This window comes from Gigantopelta aegis, chromosome 4, assembly GCF_016097555.1.
Source record: "Gigantopelta aegis isolate Gae_Host chromosome 4, Gae_host_genome, whole genome shotgun sequence".
Taxonomy (NCBI): domain Eukaryota; kingdom Metazoa; phylum Mollusca; class Gastropoda; order Neomphalida; family Peltospiridae; genus Gigantopelta; species Gigantopelta aegis.
Genome location: NC_054702.1, coordinates 67,355,831 through 67,374,498, shown reverse-complemented (window position 1 = coordinate 67,374,498; position 18,668 = coordinate 67,355,831). Strand labels below are relative to the sequence as shown.

The following is an 18,668-nucleotide window of genomic DNA, read 5'->3' as shown; positions in this document are numbered from 1 at the left end:
GAGCGAGAATGTCATCGCAGTAACGTTGAGCATTTAAATTGCCATCAATGACGACTAGTGGTGAACAATAACCATGGGCAATGGCTGCCCAGATCATGACACAACCCCCACCCCCGAAACGATCTCGTTCAAGAACACAACAGTCAGCATAGCGTTCATTTCTCCTACGGTAGACGCGCACTCTGCCATCACCACGTTGTAAAGGAAATCTGGATTCATCTGAAAAAAGAACAGTATTCCAGCGCCGTCGTATCCAACGAGTGTGTACACGTGCCCGATTTAGACGATGACGTTGCGTTAAAACGCATCCGACGTAAGGACGTCGTGCTTGTTAACCGTTCTCCCGCAGACGATTACGAACAGTTTGCCCACTGATTCGGTTATTATGAAGCCCACGTGCGTTTGCAGCAGTAGCAGTGGCTGTTTGGAATCGATTGGGCAAATGCGTGTTCATGATATAGCGATCTTGACCACGCGTTGTAACACGTGGACATCCACGACGTGGCAAGTCATTGGTGCTTCCTGCCGTTCGAAATCTTACGCGAAGATTTCGTATCGCTCGTCTAGAACTCCCAACATGTCGACATGCCAGCATCAAGCATGCCAATCGCCCGTTCGAGTAAATTATTGGGTATTCTTGGCATACTAAAAATACTACAATGTAAAAAACGTTAATTTTTTTACAAATTTTGAAGCGTTTTCGTTCACTTGACAACAGTGTCAGTAAGACAAGTAAAACAAATTGACCGAATATTACACGGGACATGTCGAACCATGCATGCATGTGCAAATTGAATTTCACATTGTCGACGATTAACTGCAAAAATAATCGATAAAATTCATGAATCCTGATAATACAGCTCAAGGCTAATACTACCTATATAATTTCATTACACAATGAATTCTTTAACACAACAAATACTATATGTACAAATCGGAAGTTTCTTTTTTTGTTCAGTATATATGTAAAAAGGAAAACGGATCTACAAGTCAATACTTATGATTTCCTTCCACATGCAACAGTTCACTAATGAATATATGGTCACCAGTAATCTATGCCCCATCCCTGAATGAATATACTTACAGATATAATTTTATTAAAGTCCAAGTTAACAAAATGTTGCAGTCATTTTGGCAAAAATGTGACTGGTACCCAAACAGCTGTTACGCTGGCTTATCCAGGTCAAAAACAAAGCCATGATTTTGAAAGTGGAACACTTTTGACGGGCTCGTACCGATCTCAGTTTTCATTGGCTTATCACAAGTATAGAATTCCCCAACAAGAGATCACGTGAGATTTTGCAATTTTTGAACAAATTTAACTGTCTTGATTGAGGGGTCGTCTCATATCTCCAAAACATATTTATATCCATTTGCCTTGAAATTTGGACAGTGGCCAGCTGTTGGCATACATGTTACATTTAAGGGGGTGTTACTAATTACGTAACGCTCTAGGGGTAGAGGAAGAGGGTACTGTGTTTGATTTACGTAAAATTTTTCAAGACTATATGTTATTTTTATTCATTACTTAGACCTAAAAAGGTGTTTTTTGGAAATGCTCGGTCAGTCTAGGATCGATCCCCATCGGCAGGTATACAAAAAGACCATGGTATGTGATATCCTGTCTGTGGGATGGTACATATAAACAATCCCTTGCTAAAACAAATGTAGCGGGTTTCCAAGGCGCGTGTGCAGGGTGTACACTACCAAATCAAATCCCATAGACGACAATAGTAACATATACGGCTAAAACTCCTACCTGCAACGTATCAACCGACATAAACGCCACGGATATAAATACTACCACCCCTTGCGCTTAAAGTGAATCAGAAAAAAATGGGGGTCAAGCTGCTCGTTTCTGAGATAACGGGTAGCGTCTATGACTACCCTAGTTTCGCACAAAATTTGAGTACTTTTTTTTACAGGTACCCCATACATGTTTCAAGCACAAGGCTACTTGACACATTGGTACTAGATGAAATAAAATTGCACATTTATTTTACCCAGATGAAACTATTATTTTTTACAACCAACACACTCACATTTATAACCAATCACAGGACTTGTGGTGTTCACTTCTCTATCAAAAGTTCGGTGCACCTCGAACTTTGACCCAGCCGGAAGTTATTTGGTATCGTACTACCTGCAGGGATTTCAGCGGGGTTGGGGTTATAGACTGTGTTAAGCGAAGTTTATATGGGGCCATGCTCCCCCCAAAATACATTTCAATTTTTTTTAAGCTTGGGGAAGTAAGGGTTTCGACCTCCGATACCCTCCCCCTGTACATGCACCCAATTCCTCTCTAAGATTATATGTCAAAATTACCAAATGTTAGACATCCAACAGCAGATGGAAGGAAGGATAGGATATGTTTTATTTAACGACGCACTCGACACATTTTATTTACGGTTGTATGGGGTCGGATGATTATTAAATCAATATGCTTTATCTTTGATGTCGTTAAACACCCCCCCCCCCTCCCAACTTTACCCTTTCCAAACAAAATAATATTTATTTGAATTTGTCGATTTTAACACGTAAAATTAAGAAGTGAAAACGTTCATTGTCTACTTTATTATATTTTATTTTGAAAATATATACATGATTAATGTGTTACTAGTATACAAACTAAACTTTGAAAGTTCTATTAACACTTTATAAAATATCAATTCTGAAATAGGAAAGTACAACTGTTGACAATACGTTGTCAAGATCAAACTGGTTTTAACTACAGCGCAAGATTTCTCTTTTAATTTTTTGAGACGAACCCTACAATTTGAAATCGGCAAACGCACGTGTTAACTGAAACTGACAACAGGCTGTCGTTTGTGCTTTTCCAAGCTATGGCGGCACAGGCGACGAATCAAGCGTATACGTTTGACGATATCTGTTCATAGCGAACACACACAACTTTTTTAAAAGTGCATTTGAGCTTGTATTTCACATTTGTACATGATGTTATAATATGGTAACCAGATAATGTAACTTTAAAGGTTGCACATAACCATATTGTTTTACGAACTTCCAAATGTTTTTGGGTTTTTTTGGTCTGTTTTTGTGGTGGTGTTGTTTTTTAAATTATATTTAAACATTACATAATTAAATTTGCAAGATTTGAAAGAAATTATTTTTAAGTGCATTATATGATGAATTAACACGTTTAAAAATGTACCTACATATATAAAAAAAAATATTTACTTTCTTTTATTTGATCAGTCACTGAGTGATTACAATTTAGCAGGTGAATTTTTTATTATGACCAGTAAATTTTCATATTTTAATTTTTTTTATCCACTGGTCAGTATGGGAAGTCATTTGTTTTAAATTCTAGAACCCCTGATACACATACAGAAGTAGGGCTAATAAATATTTAATCATGGATAATTAATTTTTAGAAGCACCAATCCCATGGTTAGTGGATTTTTTTAAATTCTAGAAGACCTGGGTTTTACTTTTACATAAATAGATAGATAACAGATAATACATATTACAATCAGTATTTCAGTAATATGTATTATCTGTTTGTGCTTAGTCTAATACTTTTATACTTCTTTTTCAAATTATTGTTTGACATTATGCAAATATTTAATAATAATAAACATTATTATTAAAATCTATCTTAAAATATCTCCTTCTATTTAAGTGTACATAACACCCTCATGTATTCCATAATGCATCTAAAAACAACTGGAAATTAAAAAAAAAAATATTACTGGGGAGCATGCCTCCGAACTCCCCTAGCATTTTCGCTCAGTTGACGTCAAACTATTTTGCCGACCCTCTGAACAAAAATCCTGGGGGAAACACTGGAATGACCATATGTTTGACGTCCAGTAGCCAATGATAAGATAAAAAATCAATGTGCTCTAGTGGCATCGTTAATAAAACAAATTTTACTTTTTTGTGTTAGAATTAGTTTAAGGTTAGGGTTAGTGATTGTAATATCGTCTGTGGCCCTGTTTCGGTGAGGGTCCTGTTTCTGTGGTTTTGTCATTTGTACTCAACAGTATGTACATTTGAAAATTTATGACGTTGTTGACTTTTGCATGGGGAAAGTAAACAAATGTCTGTCACATTCACAGAAATGTTCGTAAAAATAAGGTTAAAACGAGCAAAGAAAACAAGATCAAACTTTACCCAGTCATAAACATGGTACATTTCTTAATACCCCTTTTCTATGATTTTCGAAGACTGTTATTTGAAAGAAATATTACTTTTTAAACCTATTTTTGTCTGTTCTCAACTGTACTGCTATTTTGTTATTGAAGTCACATGATTGTCACGGCGTCTGCTGGCAAAACTCTCTTTACAGATACTTACCACAAATATATGGTCCTTATATGTTTTAACATAAATATATTTCTGAATATCTGTTTGTATATTTATTAAAACTCAGAATGCAGCTTATATTTTTTAACCAAACAATTTTACCATTATAACTATTCATTTGTTCAACTTTTAACACAATTGCAAGACATCAGAATTGTTATATTTGTGTTCCTAAAATGTTGTCTGTTAACATTGGTTCTCGAGGACTTCATTTTGTAATTTGTCTTAAAATATCTAAAATATTTTTTATAAATTAGTATAAGTACATGTTTTGTTTAACAACATACCGGTACATGTTTTGATGTAACACTGACAAGTTTTGTGTTTGAAAGTTTTGGCTGTAAGCTATACCACTAAATGTTTCACTCACCGAAACAGGTGACGTAGTTAACAATATTTACTGCTGATGCATGCTACAGTTTTTGACGCACATGTGGTGATCTTTGCTACATAGCGGCCAGTTTAGTGCTCATTTGAAGCGTAGAAATAGATATTTGAATAACAACTGTCTGTGTATAAATATTGATATGATTTAGAATCAAATGCTTAACCTCACCTAAACTGGTTCCCCCATGATATACAATACCTTTTAAAATAATTTGTTCCATAAAACCAACATAATGTTTATATTTCATAATCCAGTATCGCTATGTTTTCCTTTTGAAAAATTAGACATTTTGACTGTTCTCTGTAAAATTTCCTCCACAAGGGTGCTTTTGTTGGTGCTTTTTTAAGAAATATAGCACAGAAGACAAAATGAGATTTATAAGTATTAAAATATTGTTTTATATTATATTACAGCCATCCAGCAGCAGTCAAGCGGCGGAGTTATTGTCGGCTGCTGGGACTGCTCCTATCGGTTTCCTCGGCTTCGGCAGTCCGGCGTTTGTGCCAGCAAGTCAGTCGTTTGATGACACCGACAACTCACTTGACTCGGACTTCAGAATGGTTCTGAGGAAACTTTCAAAACGAGACAGCATAACAAAAATAAAGGTTTTCTTTTATTCTCATGATTTTAGGTTTATAAACATTTAAAAATATCTAACTACAGTATTTATTAAAAGAAAATCATTGCTTTGGTTTTATAAAGTAAAATATTTAACAAAACTGTCAAATTTGATATATATATATGTCTTGGCAGAGAGACAAATACTGTAGACTCAGTTAATATTTTTATAAATATATATATATATATATATATATATATATTTATATATATATATATATATATATATATATATATATGTTTGCATTAATAGCTCATTTAATAGCATGGTATATGGTGTATATATATATGGTATATGGTGTGTATGTGTATGTGTATGTGTATGTGTATGTATATATATATATATATATATAATAGCTCATTTAATAACATGGTATATGGTGTGTGTGTGTGTGTGTGTGTGTATATATATATATATATATATATATATATATATATATACACACACACACACATACACACATACACACACACACACCATATACCATGCTATTAAATGAGCTATTAATGCAAACATGCATGTTAAATGTTTGGACATGATTTTATTTTATGTACATTTACTCAAGGTTGTTTCTTTTATGTTTTTTTCAGTGAAAACTATTTGCATGTAGCATTGCATATTGATTATATGGTTGGACATAATATAGTAATAATGTGTAATACATTGTGACACAGTTAATACTAACTAGTATATATTACATTTACAAAAGATACATTGATTGATTGATACATGTACATGTAACAGCCCCAAATTTGTATTTATAAAAGCAAATTTCATGGTAAATTAAGAAATCTCTAATGTGGTAAAACTGCTTTCAAATGGTTCTGCAGTAAAGCAAATATTTTTAAACTTCATTTCTTAAATATAGATATTTTGAAAGGCAGTTTGTGAATACATGTTTTTACATTCTGTTTCCATTTTAACACTCAGGCTCTCCAGGAGTTTATTGGTTTGTGTCAGGAGAAGGACGAGGACTGTCTGAAAGCTGTTTTACCTTTCTGGCCTCGGATTTACAACAAAATGGCCATTGTAAGTTTCAGTGTAGAATGTAACTATGGTAACCAGACAATAAACAATGTTATTCCTTCTTGTAATGGTGGGCAAAATTATTCACTGAAGTTTTTATAGTGAAAGGAGAAAGAAAAGCCAAAATGTTTCATCATTAGATAGTAATAAAGCATGACAAATGATTGACTTATAAAGTATATATATACTTAACCAAAAAAGTGTAGCAAGTTTTTGTAAATGACTGTTGCTTCCAAATAAATTAAAATAAAGTGATAAAACTTGGTAATATGTTAGTTGCATATGCCCTGTCGCTTTGGGTAATGAAAAGGACACCATTTGTCATATTGCACGCCGCTATGTGTACGGATGTATTGAAATCACATTTTGATGCACTGAACCAACATTATCCAAAAACAAAAGGAAGAATTTATCCTGTTATAATGGGTCGCCGTCCAGGCTTAATGGAAAATCAACATCATGAAGCAATGGGACGGCTTAACGCCGGCCAACGCGTACACGACGTCGCTCAGTACTTTCGTGTTCATGACAGTACCGTATCACGACTCCGACAACGCATACACCAAACTGGGCAAGTGCGAGATCGACCACGTTCTGGTAGACCACGATTAACTACTCCAAGGGAAGATAGGTATTTAGTGACGTCATCTTGACGTCACAGGTTCGAAAGTGCTCCTCGTTTAGCCCGTACTTTGCAGCAAACCACAGGCACTAGAATTCATGCTCAAACTGTCCGTAACCGTCTCCATGCTGCTGGATTACAAGCACTTCGCCCTGTTGTTGCTGCTCCCCTGACAGCGCGTCACATTCAGGAACGTCTGAGATGGGCCAGAATACACCAACGCTGGCAACGCAGACAATGGGATCAGACATTATTCACAGACGAATCCAGGTTTTGTGTTAAGTTTGCGGATGGTAGGCATCGTGTATGGAGGCGACGGGGAGAACGATATGATGCAGACAACGTCATTCAGCATGACCGATATGGCGGTGGCAGCGTCATGGTCTGGGCCGGCATTCATGGTGGAGATAAAACGGATCTCGTTTTCATTCACGGAAACATGACTGCTCAACGTTACTGCGACGGGATCATTACACCAGTGGTCATTCCATTCCTGCAGCAGTATCCTGGCTTTCTGTTTCAACATGACAACGCTAGACCACATACCGCTAGGCTAACCACTAATCTTCTTGAGTGGAACCACATCCAAGTGTTGAACTGGCCACCAAAGTCCCCTGACTTGTCCCCAATTGAGTATGCATGGGACCTACTGGGCCGTAGGGTACGCGAAAACCATCCTCATATCCTTAATGTCCATGACCTACAAATTGCTCTGAACCGGGAATGGAATGCAATTACTGTTCCTGAGATTAATGGTCTCATTAGAAGCATGAGACGACGATGTACTGCTGTCATCAATGCCACTGGTGCACACACACATTATTGAGCCTCTCTCAACATTTTGGTAGATGTACCCCTCCGTTTCATCAGTTGACATTAAAGTGACGACGTTGACACCGTGACAACGTGTTACTGCTGGCTACATTCAGAAATGCTGTATCAATGAAATAATGTGTACAAATAAATTCAACATCCAATCAGGTTGTCTGTATTTCATATCTTGTACGTAATTGCTAAACTTATTTGGCACAGTATATATTATATTATGAATTCATAACTATATACCTAATAATACAGGCAGTTTTTGTCTTGCTTCTTGAAAGTAAAAAGGCGATATGTAGGTATTACTTTTTCCAATGGTGGTATTGGCAACAGCTTCAACTTTTGTGTTAAGTTTCGTGTTTAGATTAGTTTCTCACAAACTCTCAGTCAGATTGTGCAGTTTACAGTCACCTGGTCGCCACATGCGAGTGAAAACAACATTGGGCAAGTGAAAACCGTATCATGAGTTTACCGCCTGCCGACCAAAATTTTGCGCATTCGTTACAGCATATTCTTTCAGAATGTCCAAAATGTAATGTTTTTAAGATAACCAAAAAGTTACTTTTGATAATAATTCAAGATGGGCATGCCCATTGAAATTGATCTCCTATGCCAAATACATTTACTTTTCTTTTCTTTTTTTAAATAAAGTTCGGGCAAGTCAAAGTGCTGACATGACTCAAATGAATGCTAAGTCTTATGTCAATGAAACGTGGTTTATATTTGCACAGTGTACCGAAAAGATTTATGTTGGGTGAAACATTTAATTTCGTGGAATTCTTGTGATTTTCACGCTTACATTATTTTTGTTAAGTTATAAAATTGATGTATTTCAGTTAAAATGTTCTCTCATTTTAATATATAATTATTTTCGTTTTGGATTTCAGCCAAATTATTTTTCTTGTTTCATCTTATTTCAGGATATAGATTATCGGGTAAGGGAGACCGCTCAGCAAGCCATGAATACTCTTGTGTCCAAAGTGAGACGGAATTTAGCTCCGTATGTCAAGAGCATCATGGGAAGTTGGCTGCTAAGTCAATGTGACACATACCCAACTGTTTCCTCAGCAGCAAAACAGGCTTTTCAGTCTGCGTTTCCACCTGCCAGGCAACAACCTGCAATCAATTATTGTAAACTGGAGATAGCAGAGGTATGTATTATTGTCCTAGCTTCAGATCACAATGTAGTTTGGTGGTATATCATACTAGTCTTAGTGTTAATCTTCTTTCCCCTCAAGTCCTATTATGTTACTTCCAGTGTATACCATTGCTACGATTTTAGGCCTCTGGAAAAGTGTTTATAAAAGATACCTTTCTGTTAGTTGGAAGGAAGAAGAAGGAAATGTTTTATTTAGCGATGCACTCAGCACATTTTATTTGCAGTTATATGGCATCAGACATATAGTTAAGGACCACACAGATATTGAGAGAGGAAATCCGCTGTCGCCACTTCATGGGCTACTCTTTTTAATTAGCAGCAAGGGTTCTTTTATATGCACCATACCACAGACAGGATAGCACATACCCCGGCCTTTGATATACCAGTCGTGGTGCACTGGCTGGAACGAGAAATAGCCGTTCACTGATGGAAATCAATCACAAACTGACTGCACATCAAGCGAGCGCTTTACCACTGGGCTACATCTCGTCCCCCGTTAGTTGGAAATAGTAGTGTTATATGGCAGTGGGTTTCTTCTCTAAATGTTAAAACTAGGTGTCATGAAATCTGTTGTTGACATCTTATAATTGCTGATAAAATCATACAATGATGTGTCATTACAATCCTTTTATTGTAATTGTGTAAACAATTGTGCATTTGTTAAACAATACCAATTCTGAACTAAAAATATGAGTTCCTTTATTTTAATGTTTTTTATGTTAGTTTGACTGACATTTTAGTGGTGTCTCTTAATGATGGTTAGTTGCTGGTCTTAAATAAATTTCCTTGTTTTTGTTTTACAGTATCTGATTGATAACCTTCTAAACCAGGCACCAGGCACACTTAGTGATCCCAAGTAAGTAAGAATTATTTCATTTGTTACTCTACTACAAATGAAAATTGGTTAGTGTTTTGCAGTAATGTTGTCTTGAAAGGAAAATTGATTATAATTTTTGATGCCAAATAATTTCTTGAGTTTACAAAATAATATTTTCATTGTTTGAAATAATTTTCAGAAATATTTTAATTATAAAAAGTGGGATTTTGCACATTAACCTTCTGACTACTGCAGCGAGATATCTTGCCCGACATCACACCAGTCGACATCCTGTACACGATATACAGTACATTCCCCAATTCATATTTCCCACCATTTTGCACACAACACTCACCGGAAATAAAATAATAGAATAGGAAACAGTTAGTGACACTACGGCTGCTTTAGATTTTAGTTTTTCAATGGACAATATCTTGGAATTTTGAGTTTTAAAAAAGTGGTTTTCGGCAAGTATTTTCACTTGACAACAATGGCGGCATGTCGTGGTCATTTTCAGGGATTGATAGCTGATTATGACATCTAATTTGATAATAAATTTGATCGTTTTACCAACAACGAAAATCACCAAATATTGGGATATGAATCATAGTATAAAAAAAACAAATTCTGGTCAGAAAACCACTGTTATTGAGAATAATGGCCACAAATGTCCGTAAGTAAACACAACTTTTTCTATTTTTTGCCTCATTTTAATCAACATTAACTGATCTAAAATATCATAAAAATTACAAATGAAAATTGGTTAGTGTTTTGCAGTAATGTTGTCTTGAAAGGAAAATTGATTATAATTTTTGATGCCAAATAATTTCTTGAGTTTACAAAATAATATTTTCATTGTTTGAAATAATTTTCAGAAATATTTTAATTATAAAAAGTGGGATTTTGCACATTAACCTTCTGACTACTGCAGCGAGATATCTTGCCCGACATCACACCAGTCGACATCCTGTACACGATATACAGTACATTCCCCAATTCATATTTCCCACCATTTTGCACACAACACTCACCGGAAATAAAATAATAGAATAGGAAACAGTTAGTGACACTACGGCTGCTTTAGATTTTAGTTTTTCAATGGACAATATCTTGGAATTTTGAGTTTTAAAAAAGTGGTTTTCGGCAAGTATTTTCACTTGACAACATTGGCGGCATGTCGTGGTCATTTTCAGGGATTGATAGCTGATTATGACATCTAATTTGATAATAAATTTGATCGTTTTACCAACAACGAAAATCACCAAATATTGGGATATGAATCATAGTATAAAAAAAACAAATTCTGGTCAGAAAACCACTGTTATTGAGAATAATGGCCACAAATGTCCGTAAGTAAACACAACTTTTTCTATTTTTTGCCTCATTTTAATCAACATTAACTGATCTAAAATATCATAAAAATTAGAAAAACACACAAAAATAATACTTACCGATTGAAATATGAACTTTATTTTAGGCATTTATAAAACATTTAAGTAAATGTGAGTAAAATTATTAATTTGTACCCACTCAACGTGGTTTTTGTCCAAAATTAATCCAGTAGTCTAAAGCTTAAGTTTAAAAATAGTAAAACAAAAGTGCTTTAATTCTTTTAAACATTAAAATAAAAACATTTAAACATATTTGGTCAATTGGAAAATATAATTCTTGCAACTATACACGGAGATTCCTACTCGAGACAGCGCGGTTGTGTTTTTCAAACGTTGAGGTTTCTCTCCCCCCCCCCCCCCCCCCCCCCCCCCCCCCCCCACCCTTGGGGCTGTGCTGCACGAGCTTGGCTGCTTGGCCAAGTATCGTGTTGAACACAATGGGAGCACGGCTATTGTCACCTTGTATTATGCTGACAATAAACAGAAGAGATCGTGAAGTAGGAGGAGACGTCGTCCCACGGCAGTTCAGGGGGGACCAAACCGGACGGCTCAACCGCCAGGGGCGGTCCCTCCTGCTTCACAGAAGAAGACGAGACCGGCAGGGGCAGTTCAGGGGGAGCCAAAACCGGCAGTTCAACTGCTGGCGGCGGCCCCTTCTGCGTCGCCATCCCCCACTACTCGGAAGCAGCAGATGCCAGGAGTGGCAAAGGGGGAGCCAAAGCTGTCGGCTAAACCGGCAGTGGCGGCCCCTCCCCCTGCAGCACCAACGCCGATGGAAACAGGAAAAGTGTCGTCCGCACCAACTAATCCACCGGCGTCTTCACGAGTTGTTGCGACAGCGGTTGCAGAGCGTGAAGCCAAGAAGAGAAAGGTGTCGGTCCAGGACTTGTCCGACACACAGCCCACGACTTAGCAGATCGCATGCAACAAGCTTCCTGGAAGGTACAGCGAATGTGTGAAGGGGGAGTTCTCTGCGACCTCTCAGCTGCCAGGCCCCTTCGTCACCAAGAGCTAGAGACCAACACCAACTGGTCAAGCGTGGTACCAGTTCCAGTACGTCGAGGGAAGTCGCACCTACTACCTGATGTCGGAGCGGAACGGGATGTACCGGCAAGGCTTGCTGAAATCAGATATGGATAATCCAATCGTCCATCGTATTATCAAGCTGATACTTCCGGAAGACTACTCAGCAATACTTCGGGGAGAGTGCTACATTGACCTGCTGCACTTCTTCCCGAAGTTCCGAGCCGATCATCCCATCAACTCACCATGAGTTCCGCTGCGGAACCTCTCCTAGGACATGTACTTTTTTAGGGCTTTGTTCGACTTAAAAAAATTTGGCCGCAGTTCAAAATTTTATTTTATTTTATTTTAATTTAATTTAATTTTTTTTTTTTTTTTTTTTTTTGGGTAAACAGTCCGACGCAGTTTATTTTGGCAGCCTGTCTACATTGCTCAAATCACCTTATTACCTTTTCGGTCGAGCAATCTAATTTTATATTTTGGTCTTTGGTCTTTGACCTAACTACTAAATTCGTATTCCAAATTCCGCCCACCTCAAACTTGCGCCCCCATTTACCCCCCCCCCCCCCCCCCCCCCCCTGGCCTGGACCATAAGATCGGACTTTAAACTTTTAGACCTTCGTTCAAAATTTTATGTCAAAATTAATTCTTTTTTAAAAAATATTATTAAATAGTCCGATCCTCTCTTCTTTCTCTTATTTATTATTGGACTGTCCTTCTAAAATGCTCCAAATTATATAAATATTCAGCCGAGCAGTCAATTCAATTATTTTTGGCTTCTAACCTTTTTCTTTCTAATTTTAATCCTACTAATTTCTTTTACTAATTGCTATTTTCAAAATTCTGTCCATTTTCAACCCCCATCCCAAATCAGGCGTGTTATATCTATCTATTTAATTTATTTTTGACCGCCTGATCTAATCTAGTGACCAAATTTAATGAGTAGAATTTTCTTTATTAATTATATTAATTAGAGATGTGCATCAAAATTTTAAAGGCCCACTATTTAATTTTTGGATGTAAATTTCTAAATTATCCCCTTAATTTTGTTCTGTCCCGGAGCAAGTCACTGGCTATCCAGAGACAGGCCCCGGGACGGACATGCTCGAAACTCTAGTGGTGTATGAGCATGTTAAAATTATTCGTACTCGCACTCGCAACTATACATTATTATTTTTTACAGAAATAATTCCAAAGAGGACATGGAGCAGAAGTATAACAGAGTTATGGCATCCTCATTGTTGGCACTGTGCCAGCTTTTAACCTCTCTTCAAGCAGATGAGCTGGGTTCAATTAAAGGTCATCTGAGAGGACTTTTGAATGATGGGAAATTGTGGAAATTTTCCAAATCAAGCATTAGTAATGTACGTATCAAGTTTGTCTTTGGCATTTGTGATTTCAATTTATCTGTACTAATAGTATAGCTACATATATTTTTTATTAAATTGTGTTATTAGCTAGATTGCTGGTCAACTGGATTTTATCGTTTGTATTTGTTTTTATTATATGGTTTAGTTCCCCTTGTCACTTTTAAATTTGTATATTTTGTCAACAAAAAGTTGTTATAAGAAATATGTGACATACAGTTTAAAAAATGATAAAAAAAACCTAACATTAGCGACTTAAACGATGAAGTTGAAGTTGTTACTAATTTAGAATTTAAATAAAGCAACCTGACACAAACATTTTCTTAGTTGGAGTGTTAAGATTTATGATAGAAAGATAACAATAATTTTTTTAATTTATTTATTAATTAAAAAAAGATAACATGATATAATGCTGATATTTGGGGTACAATATTTCAAGACCAACATGTTTGTAATAAGTAAGAATATATTTCTTAAAATGTAATATGTATGGATGATATTTGGTTTCTGCATGTCAAGGCAAGTATTATTAATTACGTATTCTGTTTAACAATACTTTGAAAACCTATTTGCTGTGTACTACACAATCATATCTTGTGTATAATGTGTTTTATTTTGTATACTATTCAATGCTGTGTGTTTTTTTATTACAGATTAAGAGTGGAATGTTTTCATTCTGTGCCAGTCTTTGTCAGACATGCCCAGATGTAGCTAAAGAATACGTCACCAAGATTGCTCCCTTCGTTCTAAACAGTTTAGACATCACCGATCCGGTCATTATTTCATCTTTGTGGGAGGCCATACTCTCTGTTGTCAACTACATTGAGGTGTGTTGAAGAGGATTTCATTTAATCCTCAAACATAAATGAATAATATGTTACGCTTACTTAAAAAGAAGTGATAGATGAATATGTTTTGTGATTCCTCATATCTGAGGTGTGTTGAAACTGATTTTATTTATTTATTAATATACATGTACATGACAAATATTTTAGAAGTTTTTGAAAAAGAGGTGGAAATTTATATTAATGTAATTTGATTTTACACATTTGAAGTGTGTTGAAAACAGGTTAACTTAATTCTTTACGATACTTGAGAAATAATGTAGGATTTATTTGAAAAAGAGGTGGTAATTTATAGTAATTTTTTATATGGAAGAAACCAAAACAAATATTATCGTTACCTTGGATATTTTTAGCTACATGTAGTTTCACCATAATTATGATGATGTTCCTATATATATATATATATATGTATATATACATGTATATGTGTGTGTGTGTATATATATATATATATTCCACCCTGAACATGTTTTTTACAATGTAATGTGATGTTTAGCTATATGGAAGCTGTCCCCAACAAGTTAGATTGGCTCACACTATATCAGTTTGATTGATTATCATTTTTAAATCCTGTTCTATCCACTGTTGGTTCATCAAAAGCTGTGGTATATGTGTTGTTCTGTTTCTGATAAAAATGCATAAAAAACATTCTAATCTACCATTACTTATGTGTGTCAACTGTAGAAGGTTAACTTCTCATGCTCATTAAAACTTAAACATGTCATTCCTTTCTTTTCCACATCAAAAATAAACAAATAATTCTCTATTTCATGATAATAATATTCAGGACTGTTGGAGTCATGTCAGCTGGCCGAAATCCTTCTGGCCCAAACTACGAAATGTTCTTGAAACTGGTTGTTTTGGAAATGCTTCAATCATTGGACCCAGTATTCTACCATTGCTCAGCAAAATATCTTCAGCTTGCTATGGGGAGCCAGAGAAGTTTTATTCGGAATTCTTTGTTTGTTTCAGGAATGGGTAGGTGTTGCTGCATTTTACCTCTCTAATGTATTTAATACATGTTTAACCATTACGTTTTAAATTAATATATTTTTTGTTGTATTTAGTTACATCCTGCTATAAATCCATGATTTTAATTTTATGTTTGTACTTTAGGCAATAGTTAAAATATTGTTTTTATTTGTTACTTAATGTACTGTAAAGTACACTTATAAAGAACCTGCTCAGAATGAACTACTGCATAGAACGAACTGATCGTAAAATCTCGTTTTATCTCCCTATACATTACTAACCAACTTAAATAAATGTGTACAACGAACTACTGTTATAACGAACTATTAGGGTCCATTCCGGTTCGTTATAAGAGTATTTTAGTGTACATATTTATTTATATAATTATATTATTTATTTATTTGTTTTGTAAAAAACTTTTAATAGATAACTTTCAACTTTTCTAGATTGAGTAAAGACAGTTTACTACAAAGTCCCAGCGAATGTTCATCCATGATCAAAGCATTTGTTGAGTGTTGCCAGTTTATCTGCAAACAAATAACAGCATCGGGTGGCCAGGAAATATTATTAAGAATTATTGTGCTCGATCATGTAAGTGGTATTAGTTTTACAAACACTGTTGAATTAAAAACTCAAATACAACAGTGTCCGGTGTATCGGCACGTCCGGTGATTCGGCACACTTTTGTATTTTGCTTTGGAAGTTGTCATGTTGTGTATATAAACACGAAGTAGGTCAGCCTTATTGATATTAAGAATGTTAAAACCAGTCTAAAAACACCTTTCCTGCATTTTTTTAATTATAGTAAACGGATGTAATTATTTTCGTTCGGTTATTTTTATTTAAACTGAAAAGGAAAACACAGACAAATGCAAACAAAACGAAAGTTTTACATCTTAATTGACAGTCATTCCAGTTCACAATTGTACATCGTTATAAAAAATAAAAGCAAAATAAGATCCACGTGTGTGCACAATCTACCCGAGAAAAATAAAATTCATGTAGGCATCTTAGCCATGCATGACAATGAACATGTATGCATCTGCAGTACTGTGCCACTCAAGAAAACGATTCCAAACTGATCATGAGATGGGTCATGTGTGATCGTTCATTTTCATAGTAATATTTTTAATAAGACAAAACAAAAATGTACTAAAATAATTCTGGGTCAATAGTGTAGCATTTATGGGCTAAAAGTGAGGTCATGGGCGGTCTATAAATAGTGGGGTCAACAATCCAAATCTACTGCGCTGAATAACCGGACATGCAAATCGTTTTGGATACAAGGGGGTGCCTATATTTATGCACCATTTTAAAATGGTTATTTACTACAGACGTAAAACAATTTGTAGTGTATTTCAGATTATGCACTGCTTCATTGGTGAGAGACACATTTTATTAAGTATTTCACAGTGTTCACATAGAAAATGGTCCTTGAATGCTTAGGTGCACCAATACACCGGACAGCATTGTATTAGTGGTGGATATTTTTAGAGCTAATAATGTTCCCAGAATTTTACCGTAGTCTGTTAGCCAAACCCTTTTTTTTTGCTGAACCTAGCAGTTTGGTACCCACAATTGATACTTTGGATCCGTGAGCATTTTGAAATATTCAAGATGACTGCCAAAACCCACAACTGACAATATGTCGGATATTTTATCACCTATACAAATCAGCTGATATCTATTATGGTGTTTTAGAGGTCATGGAATTCATTTTGAACTAGCCCCGACTACTTATGGCATCACAACATCATTTAAGTCCAAGATAGCCATACCAGTATCGGCCAGAACTAGGAAATTGAAATGATCACATTTTACATCCACTGGGAAAAGATTTTGATCTTAGCAATTGAATTTTATGACCAAGGGAATTAATTTATAACTGGGTGATTACATCATCTAAACACAAGATGACCACGAAAGCGGCCACCGAGAGTAGGCAGTAGTCGAAGAACAATTGTGGGTATCAAACTCCAAGGCAAACAAACTACCTGTAATATATGTATTATGTCCAAATTTGTCATCCATACTGGTTATTATTTATGTCATTAGAAAAAACAATATTCTGTAATTATAAGCAATGAGAATACAGTAAACTGGGGGGAAAATGCATGAATATAAAATGTTTACCCATCAGGTGATAAAATTTATATGCATGCCAATGTATGTATTGTTTTTATTGTAGATACCAATGGTTGTTTGCAAACATTCATGAATTGTAAACATGCACTAAGTTGTGTATTTGCAGAAAAAACATATCACAGTTTACAGTAGTAAGCTTATTTTAAATATTCTGCAGTCTTAATTTAATCTTAATTTTGCCATACCTATTTTTATGTTTCATTAATAAGTATTTTTCGCTGTGTCATCACTGATTTTTTGGTGGTTTTTTTTTTAATTCTTTTAGTTTTTGCCTGTAGTGGAATCATCTTTGATTGAGACTAGGCCAGCTTTATCAAAGTCACCACTGTATTCTGTGATGGGCACCTTCCTCCAGAGTCTTGAAAAATCAGAGTCCAGTGTGTACGTGGTAGATCTCTTTTGGAAGGAGCTATTACAGTGTGTTGAAGAAAACTTTTCTGACACTCGAGAGAACTCTGTAGCTAGTCCCCTCTTAGAAAGATTACCTCTGCTGTTTCAAGGACTCAAAAATATGCAGACTACAAAAGCTAAAGCTGAAAAGGTCAGATTTGTTGCTGAGGTGAAATTTTCCTCTGAAGTGACTAAGGATGATAACGATTCTAACGTTTCGTGTGCCACAAATGTATCAGAGCTTTCAACTTTCTCTCGTGCATTCCTCCAAGATGTCACTAGCGAAACATTCCAAAAGGCATACAAACTCAAACACGTATCATTTGTGAAATTATTTTCTGAGCTGGTTGGAATATCTTTCGATGAAGCCACGGTGGTGAAACTGCTTGAAGTCTGTGACATTTCTACGAGTGGCGATGTGTTTTTGACATTTGTGAAGATTCTGATAGTTCCGTGGCTGCAAGAGGATCAGCTGAAATCCAATTCTAGCTGTGTTAGTCATCTTCTGTCCATCGTGTTTATCTGCATTACCCATGTGAAGGATTCCGAGAGTACGGCGGTATTAGCAGATCTCTGTCATGTGAGTGAAAATACTTTCTTTTCAAACTATAACCTGACCTCTCAAACTTCCAATGGAAGATTTAACTTATGATTGGATGTTAGGATGTTCGGACAGTCACTAACTAGTTCATCAGAAAAGAGGGGGGAAATGTAAATATTAAAAGTCGGGATAAGTGTTCTTGTGTCTTACAC

At 35.6% G+C, this 18,668-nt stretch overlaps 1 protein-coding gene across 1 annotated transcript in view; it reads left to right on the top strand.

Annotated features, from left to right (window-relative positions):
• Positions 1-4,993: 4,993 nt before the first annotated feature.
• Positions 4,994-18,668, top strand: part of LOC121369950 (E3 ubiquitin-protein ligase listerin-like) — a 46,257-nt gene continuing 32,582 nt past the window's right edge. Inside the window, exons 1-9 of the mRNA XM_041495033.1 lie at positions 4,994-5,322; positions 6,267-6,365; positions 8,727-8,957; positions 9,769-9,821; positions 13,380-13,560; positions 14,217-14,390; positions 15,196-15,386; positions 15,827-15,971; positions 17,791-18,495. Of these exons, the coding sequence (XP_041350967.1) occupies positions 5,086-5,322; positions 6,267-6,365; positions 8,727-8,957; positions 9,769-9,821; positions 13,380-13,560; positions 14,217-14,390; positions 15,196-15,386; positions 15,827-15,971; positions 17,791-18,495 (2,016 nt within the window). The 5' untranslated portion in view covers positions 4,994-5,085. The remainder of the gene's footprint in view (positions 5,323-6,266; positions 6,366-8,726; positions 8,958-9,768; positions 9,822-13,379; positions 13,561-14,216; positions 14,391-15,195; positions 15,387-15,826; positions 15,972-17,790; positions 18,496-18,668) is intronic.